Source organism: Hyperolius riggenbachi, chromosome 1, assembly GCF_040937935.1.
Source record: "Hyperolius riggenbachi isolate aHypRig1 chromosome 1, aHypRig1.pri, whole genome shotgun sequence".
In the NCBI taxonomy this organism is placed as follows: domain Eukaryota; kingdom Metazoa; phylum Chordata; class Amphibia; order Anura; family Hyperoliidae; genus Hyperolius; species Hyperolius riggenbachi.
The window spans coordinates 417,004,612-417,022,481 of NC_090646.1; the positions used below are offsets into that span (position 1 = coordinate 417,004,612).

The window sequence follows — 17,870 nt, forward strand, 5'->3', positions numbered from 1 at the left end:
GTAGTTATTTTGCTCCCAGAAACAAAAATACCATCAAACAATAGCATGTTCTAGAGTCTAGACATTTACAGGCAACACCAGGCTGGTGGTTTAACCAAAAGGAAAAGAGCAACAAATGCAGCAAAGTATTCATGCAAACCTTCACTTAATTGTGATAATCAGTAAAGTTTTCGTGCCTTTTTCCTCTAGTAAATCACGGTCTACATAAACACCCACAAAAACAAACACACACACCCTTCCATCTGAACTGAATACCACAGTACAATTTCCATCTGTACATATTCCTTTTATTATTTACATAATACAATATAGCATAAATGCTGAATAGCATGATTATGTGCAATACATAAATATGAACTATCTGTACACATTTGCATATCTAGTAACTCAGAAGTACGAGGTTTAAAGCAAAACAAAACAAAAAAAAAGATGCTCAGGGGAGGGAGAAAAAAAAAAATTGTAAACCAAGGGACAGAACACACAAAAGTAAAATCTTAAAGTGAGGCTGAGTGAACGTACATAACTATTTACAGATGAGACCAAGCAATACCACAACACTATTCTAAAAACTGCTCTTTCATCTAAAGAAAAGAAAAATGGAGAAAAACAAAATAAAAACACAAGTTCCATACACACCTTCCATTATAACACAGAAGTGATATTACCAGACAAGCATCAGTGAAAGTTTCTGCCTTTTCTAGAGATTTTATTTTTGTAAAAAAGCTGTAGATAATGCAGCCCATGCAATAAAACCGAGAAAATTACAGTCCTACACCCAGGTACAACTGAATTCTAGGAGGTAAGCAGCCCCCATTGTGGTTCCTGGTAGCAATCATGAAAGAAAGGAATAAAGGCATAAAAAAACAAAAAAAAAAAACAAACAAGCCCACACACAACCTTACCAACAAAGAAAGGATCTACAGCAGCCAAGTAAGGTATGGTTTCCATGCAAATCTGTGCAGCTGAATCACATAGTAAAACCTCCATTAATGGACGAAAAGCCATCATATAGATTAACCTTACTAAATAAAAGGAAAAAAATACATGTGTGTGCTGAAAGCACTGGAGACGAAGCCCTTGTCCCTCCATGGATTACAGCTTTGGTTCCATCTAGGGTAGCATTATTGTATTTGCTGCTAAGCAAACAAGTAAGCCGCTATCAGTTTGATGGCCTCTGTTAACCATAATCAAAAGTAAATGCAAGCACAAAAAGGCACAGTTGGGCTTACAAAAAGTTAACACAAGAGATTTAATCCATTGTATTCATGTGATATATGGGAGAGGGGGGAGGAAGGACATGGTGAAAAATTAAGCTGAAAAACGCAAATCAATCATTAGCAAGTGTCAATGGGACTTCTCTGGTTCAGTGTATTCTGAGGGGTGATATATTTCAATTAATCATCATTCTGAACTCTCAAAAGGGGTGATCACAGAAGAGAGCTAGCAGCGGATCTAATAAAATACACTTTCACAGAAATAATAAGCTGGATCACTGCTGCGTGTTGAAACCACTGAAACATAAGTCATCAGAATACATGTAAGCTGCAACATTGGAAAGCATTGTAAGACTGGCACCAGAGATGTGCTCACATTCGTTAGGTGTGGAGAAAAAGAACCCAGGTAACAAAAAACTTTAAGCAATAAAGCAAACCTGGAAAGGTTTCACAGTTAGCCGGCTTACATGTTCAGCATGTAGACAGGTTTTTTTTTTTTTTTTTTTTTCCACCATGCGCATAACCATGGTAAAGAATACCTTAGGAAATGCAGTACATAAAAATGCTGCCATACAGGACAAGAACAGTGGCACATTCTGGCACAGACATTTCAGAGCTCTGAACGGAGAAAGAAAAACACGCTAGAACACAAAGTTGCATGGTGTCGCACACACTGTAAAAACAAAAATCTTTCAGCCATGTCACTAGTCACATGTTGCAATGTTTTGACTACAAGCATAGTAATGGTTGCAGGCATGCTGATTCTGAAGCCTAGATTTTGGCACATTCCTTCGTTAACTTCCCCCAATCAGATAAGCATTCAGTGAATAAGGTGTAGGCCAATGCTGATTAGTCCATGTTCGCCAGCTCAGGAACACAAAATGGGAATAGGGCTGTATCATCTATTCATTCAATTTTGCCTGTAACACACACTCAAACATTCTAAAAATCAAGAGGGGAAAAAAAATCTGTATAACATCAGAAAGAAATGAACATGCATCTGCTCCATAATGTCTCCCTAGGATATTAAAATCAGAACCAAAAATAAAAAAAAATAAAATTGTCAGTCTTCAGATTGTATGGCGTTTATATTCTCTGAATTTTTTCTGCCACAACAACAGGGTTCTCTTTTCTTATTTTTGCTGCAGCTTCCGCTTTGTAATCATAAGGGCAATTGTGCTTGTCAGAGTAACGATGGAGTCCACAAAACAGATTCCCACATCGGCAATCAAAACCTGTAAAATAGTAAAAACAAAAACATTACAAACACTGACAATAGCAAAATAAGGGGTTTTGATACAAATAACTGTCACCACAAATACAAAAAAGAGCAGCTCTCAATGGCTATAGCAAAGTAGTGACAAGTTTTCATTAGAGTAGACTCAGTAGAGGAACCACATTTCAACCCCAAAGACGACAGATCTGTCCCAAATGCTGGACATTGCCAGAAAATATACTTACCTAAGGAAAGGGAAGGCCCCGAGTCCTAATGATCCTTCTCGTACCTCTCAGTCCCCGCATTTTAACCTTGGATCCCCAGTTCAAATCTCCTGCTGTGGGAGGCTTCGGAATTCTTTGAGAGCCTGAGTGCTCCCGAAGACAGGCAGCTGCTAGATGACCCGGAAATCCCTCCGTAAAGTACTCGACCAGCTTGGTCATATTGCTCTGCTTGCCGGAAGGAGCAAAGCAGATTTCACAGGCTCTGCCTCACTTATGCCCTTCTCTGCCCTCTCATATGCCTCTCAGCCTCTGAGCCACACTTTTGATGTTGTAACTACTACACTACAGCTGGTAGTGACAAGTACATGTCAGGTTGAGAACAAAAGAGTATGTGTACATGCATACCCAGACTGGCCTAGCTCTGTTCGCAGTTGTTATGAAGCAGAGTGGCACACTCAGGAGTGAGGCAAGCACGGAATGAGGGGAAAGCCATGAATGAGATCTCCAAAGGTCATGGCCATCTTAAAGATCGATCTTTTCAGAGGAAATAAACCAGGAAGTAGTGGTGGTGGAGCAGAGAAAATGCAACAGATTACTTTTTTTCCACTTCATTTTAGCTTCATATTTGCTTTAGAACTAGGATTTGTTACAAAATTGATGTTTATTATACCAAGTGCTCCAAACTGGGTCCTCAGAAGTCCCGTACCAAAATATGACTTACTCGTAACAAGCACTTAAAAAAAAAAAAAAATTCATGCCAATGTAAAAAAAGATTTAAAAAATAAAACCCAGTTACCTGTGAGTCCAATCTTCTTCCTACACATGAAACATCTGTTTTTCTTTGGTTTTGGGAGCTCTGGCGCTTTTTCATCATTTTGAGATGTGCTGGGCTGAGATACTGATGGACTTGGCTGAGTCACAACTAAAAATGGAAAAACTACAGGTTAAATGCCATTTAGTACTTAATAAAATACTATACTAAACACAAATGGGTCTATATTTTCCCAACAATGTAAACGACTGACAGAAGTATTAGACGTGGTTTAATTCAGATTCATTATTAGGTTTTGGGTACAGCTGTGGCGCCTATAATTCCTTGTTGCCAGCAGAGTCATTTCCCCAACATGGAGCACATTATGTCATCTCACCTACTTCCTCCTCTCTGAGACTAGCACTGAAGCTACAGTACGTAAAAAAGCAGGTTACCCTTCCCACACACTGTCCCTAGTGAGCTTGTAAAAGACATGCATACCCCTCACCACTCTTTCCTGCTCATTTTTCACAGCTTTAAAATTTAACCCTTTATAAAGAAACTGGGGAGTATGGCACCAGCCAGTTTAATCCTGTGAACACAGAGCTATCCCTCCCCAAACTCCTCCTTGTGCTCTACAGGAAGAAGCAGAGGGAGCAGGTGTAGGTCATCATATGACTGATGTTTCACTAGAGAAATTCTCAAAACAGCTGCAACCAATCTAAAATTGTGGACTAAAAATCTACTCAGAACTGAAAAGGCTTGGTGTTTCCTCAAGTTTCACAGCATCAGAACTCATTTTTAGCTGCATTTGTAGCTAAGCTCCACCCATCAAATAAAACTGCCCAGGCTTTTTTCCCCTAATGCTGTGCAAAGCATGATGGGATTTCCTATGTTATTCACATTGCCTAGCAACTGGGAAGGGTGATCAGCACACAGGACAGTTGGAACTGTGTCTCATGCTCCCGGTCACCTCCTTTCAACAAAAAAAAAAAAAAGATGGCTGCCCTCATGAAATCAAACGTTTGCCTGTTCTTTTAAAACAGGGTGGGTAAGAGATTATATTACCTATCTATTTAAATTAACATAACTAATGTAACTTAATGACAATATGTTTGTTTAGACTGAAGTTTCTCTTTAAACTCTAAGCACACTGTGCCACAAGCCCCACCCATTACACAGTTAGCAAACTGGCCACACTTGTCCATATTAGTGCTATTATACTGTATTAAATACATGCTTTATCTGCACAATCATATTAAGTTTTTACTCCAGCAGGCACCTCTCCAATTAGTAGTGCCTCAATGTTACTTGCCTATTATGCCTAATGGGAAAAACATTTTTTTCCTTGCTGCCAGTTGTTGCCATATTGTTTCTCATGTCAGTACTGTAGTAGTAGTTGTTTAGGCTGAAGTTCCTCTTTAAAGCGGATCCGAGATGAAAAACTAAATATAACAAGTGACTTGTCTATATATCTTATCTAAAGTTTAGATAGTTTACACAGCAAATCTATCTTCAAACAGCTTCAACAGTATATTAATATTTTTTCCTGTGATACAATGGGAGCAGACATGTTTTCTGCTTGTCACTATTACACAATTACACACACAGGCAAGCTTATCTGTATCTAGGCATGCTAATCTGCATATTCTGTGAAAACTCCACTCTTATCTTCTCCATTACACAGGCAACTGATCTGTATCTGCGCTGCAGCTCTCAGATTGTGAAAACTCTGCCTCTGAAATCTATAGCTAGTAACACCTTTTTCACCTGCCCAGACTGAAATCCCACAATCCCTTGCAAGCGCCAAGGCACTCTGGAGAAGCAGTGGGTGTGGCTTGTTTAGTTTATAGGAAATTAGGGTATTAAAACAAAAGAAAACAAGTATTTGGCTTGAGGAATGCCCTATAAACTATATGTAAGGAACACAATTATGCAAGGAGTAAAAGTTCATCTCGGATCCACTTTAAGTAGCCCCCTGTTCATTTTTAGAAATAATGAAAAATTTGAGCCGGATGAGCTAGGGCTTTAAAAATGCCTTTTGTCTGGCTTTTGCAAGAAGCATTTGGCTAGTCAGAATCAGAATATATTATCTGAATACTTGCTCTGCATCAGCTAATGTGAAATATGTCCAAAACCCAGCCAAGCAATTTTTCAGAAAAACAACATGTTGGAAATAATCAGACAGTAAATCTGTCAGGAAATTGCATTGTGTGTACCTAGCATTAGGTTCAAACCAATGCATGTCTGCACTGTCATTTGAGAAAATTCAGTTGATTGTTAGGTTTTATTATATGCAATTCAACTGTACTGTAATTTCTGAAGATGTAAAGTCCTGTTTTCTGTTGCTCACAAAACTCAAACAAATTGTAGGTATAGTACCACTTTAAAATAACCCTGAACAGAAGAAAAAAAATGGAATCTGGACTTACCTGGGGCTTCCTCCAGTCCCCCGCAGCCCGCAAGATCCCTCAGCATCCTCTGGGTCCCCTCAGTGGTCCCGCTGGTGGCTCTGTTAACTCGGCAATGTCGGCTGAAGTCGTGCATGCAGGGCATGTCACCTCGCCAGTCATAAGGGCCCTGTGCGGTTCTTGAAAGACTGACTCGTGCATGCAAAGGACGGTTATGGCAACGGGTGCGCGGATGGGCCGAGGTTAATGAAGCCACTAGCGGGACCATGGAAGGAACCCAGGGGACATTGTGGGACCTCGTGGGCTACAGGGGGTTGGAGGAAGCCCCAGGCAAGTCCAGATTCCACTCTTCTGTTAAGGGTCCCTTTAAGTCAATATACTGATTAGAAAAATCCAAAACTAGAATGATATTGCTCCACAGTCATCTATGTAAACTGGCTTTTCATCACAGTCTTGCTGTGTACCAAACTAAGCTTCAAATGAAATGCATAACTGGACATCTTGTTTTAGAGCTTTGATCCCTGATCCAGGTCAGGACTTGTGATTCCCAGTAATGTTTCCAGGTTTTGAGGATGCAATGTATTCTAACATCACCTCAGTGACACCACCAGATCTGGTTTCTGATGTGGTTTTCTCAGTGTATTGCCAGACTTCTCAGGACCAGTGCGTTTCAAAGAGTAACACTTGGCTGTATTACAAAGAACACACAAAGAACATCAACCAAAACACTTTGTTAAGGTGGTTCTTGGAAACGAGATATGAACATACAGACATGGATTGCAGTATGGTGTTTAAATGTCCATTTTTCTGGGTGCTCTGCATAATTTTTCTGGCAGCACCTCAGCATTCACAGGCAGTCCTAGTTTCAGTCAGTTTCTGCAAATACTACATTGGTTGATGCTAGGATGTACTTCAGAGAAATCAAAGCTCTTAAACCTCTGGCAATGCCAAATGCGTGCAATGAAATAAGACTAGTCTCCTTCCAAACTGTAGATCACATTTACGAGTCACTAGCACAGCATTACTACTCAGGGATTCACAAAGTAGCAATAGAAGGTACAGACCAAATAATCCTATTTTATACCACTGCACAATCACTTATCCCATGCACCTTGTTCCATTCTTCACCACCATTATTGTTCCTGTTGCTTTATGTCCCATACTATTTTACCATCACTGATCCCTGCTTAATTATTGATACAATACTGATTAATCTACATCCTATGCCAAGGGTGATACATCAAAAGGGATGGAAGGTCTCAGTTACCAAGATTAATAAAACTGGGCTTATTTATCTTGGAAAGAGTTGACTTAGAGATGACCTGATTAAAGCGGTATTGTCACCATAAAAATAAAATTTCAACAGCGACTAGTCTGAGTGTATTAAGTGATAAAGATGCTAATCCCGCATTCAAAACCTTTTCTGCTTTTATGGTTTGGACTAATCACATACTTTAGGAGCACTGGCCCTAGTCCCAAACAGTGCCAAAAAGTTGAATGCTGGGAGTTCTTTTTATCTATAATATATTCCTCCTCTTCAATTTATTTCCCTACCTAGCTGATCACTTGTGTATACAAACAAGGCTGAGGTGACTCAGTGATTGGATATAGAGATATATATATATACACTCTGGGAGGAGGGCAGCTAATGAATACACAATGAGCAAGAGAAGGGAGGGGGGAAAACAAGAGTCAGGGAGGATAGGAGGTCAGCATTAGCTTGACAAAATGGCCACTGCCTGCAATAGGATTTTCTGCTTTTCCTTTATAAAATTCACAGTAATCATTTTGTGGATAGCACAATACATCTGTTATGTAAGTAGAAGTAGTATTTATCTACTTATATATCTTTTTTTATTACTAGGTTAGCATGGGTGTCGCTTGTTCTTTAACAAGCATACATCCAAGGGCTACATATAAAAGTTTGGCAAATTATTTTATCCATAGGTCTGTGCGAAGGACTAGTGGACATGACAGGAAGGAGATTTTACCATCTTTTTAGAAGAAGGTTCTTCACAGTAAGGGTGGTTAAGTTGTGGAATATCTTACCACAGGAAGTAGTTATGGCAAATTCCACGCTTGCATTTAAAAAGGGACTCGAATACTTTCCTTGCCTTAGGGGGCATCCATAGCTACGATTGTTAAAATATGAAATGGTGGTACCTTGATCCAGCCAGAATTTCTGCCCTTGTGGCCCACTGGTTTGAGGTGTAGTGAGGCACAAAAGGATGAACTTGATGGGCACGTCTTTTTTCAACCTCAATAACTATCCAACATTGTAACTTGAATAAATCTTGGTCCAATATTTACACTATGGAGGAGGGAGGGTAGTTTTGATCAACTTTTGCAGAAGGCCTTTCACATTTACACTTTAAACCTTGTTAACAATGTTTACTTCTGCTTTAAACAAATTCCTAACAGCCAGCTAACCGAGGATAAGATTGTTGCTTAGGTTTTATTGCCATTTGATTTCCTGCTTTGGCAATAAATTCTGCAAAAATCGGCCCTCATTCACTATCAATATTTTACCCCCCCCCCCCTATAGTGTAGTCAGTGCAGACTCGTTTTAGCTGAAACAAGAGATTGAATGTTACTGTGTCCTACAATACTGGTTTTAGTTTAGCTTGTAAAGCATACCAAAAGTTTTAACCCTTCAAACTGGTCTCTCACCTCCCCTCAGTTATCTTTGGTATTGAGCCAGCACAAACAAAAAAAAAAAAAAGTTCACTGGTAGTTTTACTAGAAAATAGCCTTATGTAACAGCACCAGATTACATGTACCATGCATTTAGAGACTAAAGGTGTGTACACACGCCGGACTGGAGGCAACGACGGGTCCGTCGTTAACTCCCGCTGGGTGGGCGTGCCAACGACAGTGCGTACACACGCCGGACTGTCGTTGGCACGCCCACCCAGCAGGAGGTAACGACGGACCCGTCGTTGCCTCCAGTCCGGCGTGTGTACGCACCTTAAGCTTGATAACTAATTAGAGTGAATGTTTGCCAAAGATTTACCACTTCTACCGCTCTTCTCCGCATAAAGTAAGTAGAGCGTAGAAACAAAAGATTAGTCGAAGGCATTCCAGCCCAACTGATAACCTTTATTTCTGATCGGGATTCAGTGGAGCAAAGTGGTACATCAATTTTAAAGCGAATCTTACTTAATCGGAGTGAGCCGTTCTTGATCTATGGACGATGTTCCTGGTAAGCACCAAGCAATTTCCCCATCAAAATCGACAGGCAATGTTCTGCCATTCAACTGTATCCAACATGTCCGATCTGCTTCTGATCAAGAAAGGGATTGAGATTTTAAGATCAGTACTGCAAACTTTTTCTCAATCGGAAGCAGATTGGACACAGTGAAAAAAAAATTAGACGAGAAATTTCCAGTTGATTTAACAGTAAAATTGCATGGTGTGTACCAGGCCTTACAGATTACTCCATAAATCACTTGGTAAATGCCGACAACATTCTACATTCCTACACTACAAAAATAGAAAATAAAAAAACCCAAGTGTATTGCTTTACGACATTAAAAGCTTTTGCCAAAACTTTACATAAAACATACCTGGTTCTGTGGATTCTGATTTTGGAGATGTCACATTGTCTTCTCTTGATATGCTCATTTCTGTCATTTGTTGAGTTACCGGCAAGGCAGCCACATTTCTATAAAACAAAGAAGACAAGGGTCACCCTACAAAGCACTTATTTGTATAGCACTTTTCTCCTGTTGGACTCAAAGCGCTCAAGAGACCACCCTGCAGTGTGAGGGCTGGTGCACACCAGAGAAGTTCTGGAGCGTTTTTTAAAAAACTCTAGCTGTTTGAAAAGAGCTTGGATAATGTATTTCAATGGGCTGGTGCACACCAGAGCAGTTCGTTTTTTCCACAAGAAAACTCGTGGGCTGCAGCATTTTTTTTAGATTTCTGAGGCGTTTCTGCCTCAATGTTAAAGTATAGGAAAGTGGAAAACCGCTCTGAAAAACGCTAGATCAGAGCGGTTTTCCAAGCGTTTTTGTTACAGAAGCTGTTCAGTTACAGCTTTACTGTAATATATGAAATCTGCTAAACAAAACTGCTCCTAAAATGCTAGGCATGCGTAGAAAACTTCTCTAAACATGCCTTTAGGGAGTCTTGCCTTGAACGCCTTACTGGATACTGACTCTAGCCAGGATTCGAACACTGGTCTTCCATGTCAAAGGCGGTTCCCCTTAACCGGTACACCATCAGTATAACGGAGCATATGCATCTCAACATCCCGGAGCAAATAAATCCCAAAAGCATGCAGATGGGTTAATTGCCTTCCCCCTTTAAAAAAAAAAAATGGCCCTAGACTACGATATACTACACGATACATACATAGACATGACTATGGTAAGGATTATGTTGTGAGCCCCTTTGAGGGACAGATCGTGACAAGACAATATACTCTGTACAGTGCTGCGGAAGAGGTCTATGCTATAGAAATACTAAATCATAATAATACTACATTTTCAGTATGTGAAGAACTTGGCGTGGTCCACATTTGAACTGTTCCTTCACTTTTGACTTGAACGTGAGATCTAATAGACGCCAATTCCTACTGGCAGCTATTATTCTTTTACAGACAAATGCGGTAGTTTATTAAAACTAAATTATAACTATACAGTAAGGAGACAATGGGGACAATTCATAAAGCATTACCGCATTCGGTAATGCAGATAACAGCTGACTTTACCGGGCACTAAGGAAAATGTCCATTCATAAACCCTTTTTCCTCATGAAAAGCTAAAATTACTGAGTAGTGCGGTAAATTATCGACTTGTGCGGTAATTACCTCAACATGTCAGTAAGTGTCAATTCATAAAGCAGACAACAAGCGGTAATGGCACAAAGCATTACCGCTTGCTTTGAAGTGGCAAAAAAAAAAAAAAAAAAAGTAAAAAAAAAAAAAAAAAAAAAATGCGGAGAGTAGACTCTGGGAACGTGACTCACAGGCAGAAGCGGCTGTGACTGACAGGAGCAGGGAGCCAATAGAAACAGCCCCTTGTTCTCCTGCAAGTCTGAATGAGGGATTCTGATCTGACCCGCAGCCTTCGCTGGCGGGATAAGCTTTTAAACCCCCTAGGCATCCCCTGAATCCCTAAGGCTGTGTGTCTGGTTTAACTTCTTGGGTTCTTGGGTTTCTTTGGAAGTTAATCTAAGCTGTGGCAATTAAATAAGATTTTAAAGAGACTAACAATTTTCAGCCTTATTTCTTCTATCCTATAAGTTCATATACCCGTTCTAATGTGGTCTGTCTTACTGCAGCCTTTCCTAGTTGCACAGTGGCTGTATTATCTCTGTTATATAATCTGACCTTTCCTCTGAAGGCTTTGTCAGGCTCAGGCAGGAATGTGCTGCTCTGCTTGTGATAGGTAGAAGCTATATACACCCTCTCCACGCCCCCTGCAGGCTCTGTACGAGTCATAGACTGAGCTCCTCTCAGCCTATCACATGCTGGTTAGCAGCCATGTCTTGTTTTTAAACACTGCCTAAAACTGGTAATTACAAGCCAGGATTGCAGCAGGGAGTGGCAGAAAATGCACAGAGGGGCCCAGGAAAACATAATGACTAGAATGGTATGCTTTTTATAATAAGAATTTTAGAGTACAGATTCTCTTTAAGAAACACTAATAGACCGATTCAGAGCAAGCGTAGGCAGTATTACAAAAGCCTGTACATCTAAAGGGATGTTGGAATGCCTCGCAATGCCCTCACTGTGTTACCGCAAAGGTTTTTGTCAAAGTGCTTCGGTAATTTACCGCACTTCTATTGCACCTGTGAAAGTGTGTATGAATTACAACACAAGTCTAAAATACCGAGTGCGGTATTTTACCAACAAGATTTTTCTGTCGCACAGCCTTTTATGAATTGACCCCTTTGTGAGAAGAAAACCATAGATTTATCTTAAAATGACTAAGTGCAGAAATTTACAGTGAAATGTTTAGACATACTTTAGGGCACAGCATTAGAAAGTGTTTAAAGATTACCTGAAGTGAAAAAAGTGCCTCCTAGGGAGTACTTACCTTAGGAGGGGGAAGCCTCTGGATCTTAATGAGGCTTCCCTAGTCATCCTCTGCATCCCCATTCCAGAGGTGGAACCCCAAAAGCCTGCCAACAAGGGCTTGTTGGCATCTCGTGCATCCCACAGTAATCGTCAGGCTCCAGAAAAAAAACTAATCAAGTGGCTCATGCAGGCACACTAGCGGCTTTCTGATGGGCTCTGCTGAAAATAGGTGAGCCCGATTCAGGCTTCTGCGCAGGCACGAGCCGTCTGCACAGAAGAGCAGAACAGACCGGGCTTGGTCATTTCTGCTGGAGCTCAAATTTTATTTTATTTTTTTGCTGCAAGGGACGCGGGTTCAGCCTCTTCCGGATCCAGAGGCCTCCCCCTCAGGTTTACTTTAAAGGATATGCGAGGCGAGCAAATCTTTTTACTTACCTGGGGCTTAGTCCCGCCCCTGGAAGTCATGTGCGTCCCTCACCGCAGCTACAGTCAAGGGTCCTGCTGGCAGCCTCTAAGGATTGGTGACCCACCCGAAGTCAGCGCCTTCTGCACATGTGCGGGCATGCGCCAATATCATCAGGAGCACACTGCATAGGCACAGTACGCTCCCGATATTGTGGGCATGCACAGAAGAGTCTGCCAGCAGTACTCCGGAGAAGACCGGAGCTGCGGCGATGGACACAAATTACTTCTCGGGGCTGGAAGAAGCTCCAGGTAAGTAAAGATAGATTTATCTACTCGCCTCGGATATCCCTTAACCTCCCTGACGGCATTGATGTGTATGCACGTCAATACTCATCTGTACTGTATAATAGACCCTTGATTGTCCGATTTTGGCAAGTTATAGGAAAAAAAAAAAATATAAAAAAAAATATTAACGATCACTTTTTGCACAGAAATCCTGGATAAATTGAATGCCAGGGAGGTTAAGTGTTCTTACAGTTGACAGAAACATGACAAGACAGATATGGAAGCCTTTAAAAAAGTGCAACATTCTTTAACATAAACCTGAACTTTTTAAAATCTTTCCATTACTGGAACTCATTTCTGCCATGTTCTACAGACCTAAACACCTTTATACTTTATGTAGGGCCATCTCACCTGTATGATACAATGTAGTATGCGGACTGACATTCTCTCCATCTGATACTAGTTTCCTGATTCTTAACAGTTAATATCAGCAAGATAACTTTACATCAGAGGGATGGGTGCAGGGAGCTCCAAAATTAAGCAGAGGATACAGGAACTAAGGATCTCTCAAAACTGACACATAGTAAGATTTTTTTTTTCAGCTACCGTATATTCCGTTTACCTTGATTTGTCAGTCTGGCTGCTAACATCACTTTCACAGTTGCTTAAAGCAGATTCTACTCGTTGTATAGTTGCTGATTCTGAAGTTGGAGTTGTTGAACCTCCGGCTGCTCCTAGACAGAACAGAAAACAAAAAGGTCACATCAAACCTTGTAGAGCCCACTTACAGCTAAAAGAAGCTGTAGTCACAATCCATGACCATGATCACACCAATGTAACAAGTGCAGAGTATTTGTCATGCTCTATTCTATGCATTACTATGCATGATTTTTGCTTTAATGTCTGTTCAGTATTCAACAATCCAGAACACTAGTCCCATTTACAGTAAACACAAAAGGGTGTCTTTCTACAAACAAAAGACAATGTCATTAGCTTATGCATGCACAATCATTAACCTCTATATTCAAACAATAGTGTCAATCTGGTGACATCATTGACAATTTAGGCCAGAGAAGCTTAGGACTGAAATTCAACAAAATCTCTAAATGACAAGTTACTACATAGGAGAAAGAGGGCTTAAAAAAATGTAGGTTAGCTTTAGCTTTCTAAAGCCCCATCTACACGATACGATTCTTTGTACGATTTGATTACGATCCGATTAAATCCGACATGTCCAATCAGGATTCGATTCAATTTGCTATTGCAAAACAATGGCATGTCAGATTTATTCGGATCGCAAATAGAATCGTAATCGAATGGTACAAAGAATCGTATTGTGTAGATGGGGCTTAAGGCTACCAGAAAAAAAAATATATATATTTAAAGGGAGGGGGGGGGGGGGGAACAAAAACAAACAAAAAAACAATCATCCTCTTCCTCATTCTAATGGAGTCCTGTCCTGTAGTCATGTGATAATGGTGACCAATGATCGCCTACTTAATTGGCTGATGGCAAATTGTAGCTTAGCTTTCTTTGCTCATTGAAGCCTGATGTTGCTCATACTTATCCTCTATTTTTTTGTATTTATAAAGCGCCAACATATTACGCAGCGCTGGACATTAACCACTTCACCAATGAGGGGGTTTACCCCGACCACCAGAGCAATTTTCACCTTTCAGCGCTCCTTCCATTCATTCGTCTATAACTTTATCATTACTTATCACAATTAAACGATCTATATCTTGTTTTCCACCACCAATTAGGCTTTCTTTAGGTGGGACATTATGCCAAGAATTATTTTATTCTAAATGTGTTTTAATGGGAAAATAGGAAAAATGTGGGAAAAAAATTAATTTTTCAGTTTTCAGCCATTATAGTTTTTAAATAATGCATGCTACTGTAATTAAAACCCAAGAAATATATTTGCCCTTTTGTCCCGGGTATAAAACCATTTAAATTATGTCCCTATCACAATGTTTGGCGCCAATATTTTATTTGGAAATAAAGGTGCATTTTTTTCAGTTTTGCGTCCATCCCTAATTACAAGCCCATAGTTTATAAAGTAACAGTGTTGTACCCTCCTGACATAAATATTTAAAAAGTTCAGTCCCTAAGGTAACTATTTATGTATTTTTTTATTGTACATTTTTTATTTTTTTCATTACAAAAAAAATAATTTGGGAGCGTGGGAGGTAATTAGTTAATTTTTTGTGTAAAAGTAATTTATTTGTATGTGAAAAATGTGTAGGGTGTAGTTTTACTATTTGGCCACAAGATGGCCACAGTAACTTTTTGCTTTAATGCGACCTCCAAGCGTCCTTCCGGAAGCTTGGAGGAAGTACTTGGAGGTAGTGATGGGCGAACAGTGTTCGCCACTGTTCGGGTTCTGCAGAACATCACCCTGTTCGGGTGATGTTTGAGTTCGGCCGAACACCTAATGGTGTTCGGCCAAACTGTTCGGGTTCGCCCGTACTGCTCAATGGCCGGCCGAACAGGGCCCTGTTTGGCCGAATACGGCCCCCCTATGGGGGTCGCAGGCATAAGGGGGGAGCATGCCCCGATCGCGGGGTGGGGGGGGGTGTCGGAAATTCCCCCCACTCCCTCCGCTAGCGCTCCCCCCTCTGCCCGCTTCCCCATAAAAAAAGTTTAATGCAAGTTAAATAGTACCAGTGGCTGGCAGTGGAGTGAGGAGGAGGAGTCCGAGTAGGCGAGTGACGCGTTGAGGCCAGGCAGCGGGCGGTTCAGCGGTAGTACCCTTGTGGTACTTCCGCCCTTTCTCTGACCTCACGTCCTCTACGTGATGACGCATACGAGGATACGCGTGACGTGTACCCTCGTATGCAGAGGACGTGAGGTCAGAGAAAGAACGGAAGTACCACAAGGGTACTACCGCTGAACCGCCCGCTGCCCGGCCTCAACGCGTCACTCGCCTACTCGGACTCCTCCTCCTCACTCCACTGCCAGCCACTGGTACTATTTAACTTGCATTAAACTTTTTTTATGGGGAAGCGGGCAGAGGGGGGAGCGCTAGCGGAGGGGGTGGGGGGAATTTCCGACACCCCTCCCCCGCGTTCGGGGCATGCTCCCCCCTTATGCCTGCAACCCCATAGGGCCCCCAAAATGGGCATGTTCGGGGGTCCAATAGACTTCCATTGAGTTCGGGCCGAACATCTGGCCCATGTTCGGCCTGAACCCGAACATCCAGGTGTTCGCCCAACACTACTTAGAGGCTGGGTAAGTTTGTATCGTTTCACAATGATCGCGCTGCCCATCGGAGAGCAGCGGATCATTGCGGGGCTAAGATCAACGAACGGGAATGGATTTTCCCGTTCATTGATCTCCGGGCGAGCGGGCAGCGACGTGTTTACTAGCGGCGGGCGGCGCGTTTACGAGCGGGAGCGCGGGCAGCAGCGGGAGTGCGCAAAGTATGGATTTCTCCGTCCCTGGGGGTTAAAGGATGGAAAAAGGGACGGAGAAATCCATACGGGTGGGGGTAAAGTGGTTAAGGTTACAGACAATATTTAGGGGTTACATACAGCAATACAAAAAAAAACCCAGATCAGACAGCACAGTATGTGTACAAGTTAATGCTTAGTCACTGGATGGGAGCATGGAGATTAGGCAAATTGAGTTCACTCAAATGCATAGCATAGTTGCAAAGTAATGGAGGTGCATGTACAGGTAGGTGTAAAAAAAAAAAAAAAAAAAAAAAAAAAAAAAAAAAAAAAAAAAAGAGGGCCACCCTGTCCAAAGGCTTACTCTTCCCTAAATGCATTGAGCTGTGAGAATATGCACTGTAGCTTGAACTAGATATATACACAAGATTACAGCCATCTGCAGGCATCAGGATTAGATTCCGCATGCAACGAGTGCTGTACAGAAACATCACTAGCATATAAACTAGCAATGTTCCTGAATTTATTGAAAAGGGGGGGGGGGGGGGGGGGCGCAGACCAATAAAATTTACTTCCTGGCTACTTTGATCGGCCCGTTTTCACAATCTATAACATTTGCATGAAAGTCAGAATAATTTGCATCTTATTGACCCTCTGTGCTGACCACCCGCCACGGCCATTAGTATCCCAGCACACTCATACCTACACAGCATGCAAGGAGTAAACCGTGGGATAGAGATCTCATTCTGAGAAATAGAATGATTCGATTGGTAGTGTGGTCGATTTTGCATAGTTAATGCAAAAATCGACAAACACTACCAATCGCATCCCGATCGGATAGGTCTGATTTAATTGATCCAATCGAATTTGATCGAACGTGGAATTGTATGGTGTAGAGTGGGCTTTAAAATAGAACCAAATTGGGCAAAATATTACAAGAAAGCCAACAAACCTGACACGTGGCTTGCCCGGAGGCTGAGAGCTAAAGAAAAATCCAACTCAGCATTTGGAATACGCCTGGCCTCCGGGGATGTCACTAGCCACCCAGACAAAGTACACCAAGCATTCTATGACTATTACTCTGAGCTATATAAGGCTGCCAAAGGCTCATCAACTTCCACTTTTAACAAATTCCTGAGTCCCCTTAAGCTCCCCAAACTCAACGCAGACTCCATTAAAAACACTAAACTCAATTATAACTGATGAAGAAGTCTCCAACTGCATAAAAAAAACCCCCAAAAAAACTGAAGATAGGTAAGGCACCAGGATCAGACGGGGTTTACAACGCTCTACTATAAGAAATTCCATCATACCCTTGCATCACATATAACAAAATGTTTCAATCATATTCTTAAAAATCACTGCCCCCCTCCACCCCCCTCCAGAGTTTATGGAATCCCATATTACACTCATACCTAAACCTGCTAGGGATCATATCAATGTTAAGAATTTCTGCCCCATTTCTCTATTAAACTTTGATTACAAACTCCTTACAGCTATTTTGGTAGCTAGCCTCAACAAATTCTTGCCCCAATTTCAAATGATCAAGTTGGTTTCATTCCCCATCGGCAAGCCTCCGATAATAGACGAAATTTGCTACTGATTAACTATGCAAATATCACCAAAACCCCATTAACTATTCTCACTATTGATATAAAGAAAGCATTTGATACACTCGAATGGCCCTATATGTTTAAAATCATTGAAAATGCGGGCATCACAGGTCCCTTTCTCAACCTCATTAAAAATCTTTACTCCCACCCTGCAGCCTCCCTTAAAATTCCGGGAGCTATCCCTGCTTCCTTTCCTATCCTACGAGGGACCCGTCAAGGATGTCCCTCATCTCCCGCCCTATTTGCACTCTCCATAGAACCCCTTGCAGAACACATCCGACACCACCCCAACATTCATGGTTTTCATTTAGGGAAGACTGAACCTAAATTG

The 17,870-nt window shown here is 41.4% G+C and overlaps 1 protein-coding gene across 2 annotated transcripts in view; it reads right to left on the bottom strand.

The window, feature by feature from the left end:
* Positions 1 to 277: 277 nt before the first annotated feature.
* Positions 278 to 17,870, bottom strand: part of ZFAND5 (zinc finger AN1-type containing 5) — a 58,998-nt gene continuing 41,405 nt past the window's right edge. Inside the window, exons 3-6 of one of the 2 annotated variants that reach the window (XM_068236421.1) lie at positions 13,154 to 13,265; positions 9,383 to 9,480; positions 3,451 to 3,576; positions 278 to 2,449 (exon numbers count right to left, since the gene is read on the bottom strand). In XM_068236421.1, coding sequence (XP_068092522.1) covers positions 2,301 to 2,449; positions 3,451 to 3,576; positions 9,383 to 9,480; positions 13,154 to 13,265 — 485 coding nt within the window. In that variant the 3' untranslated portion in view covers positions 278 to 2,300. The remainder of the gene's footprint in view (positions 2,450 to 3,450; positions 3,577 to 9,382; positions 9,481 to 13,153; positions 13,266 to 17,870) is intronic. The other variant, XM_068236412.1, reaches the window with a different exon arrangement.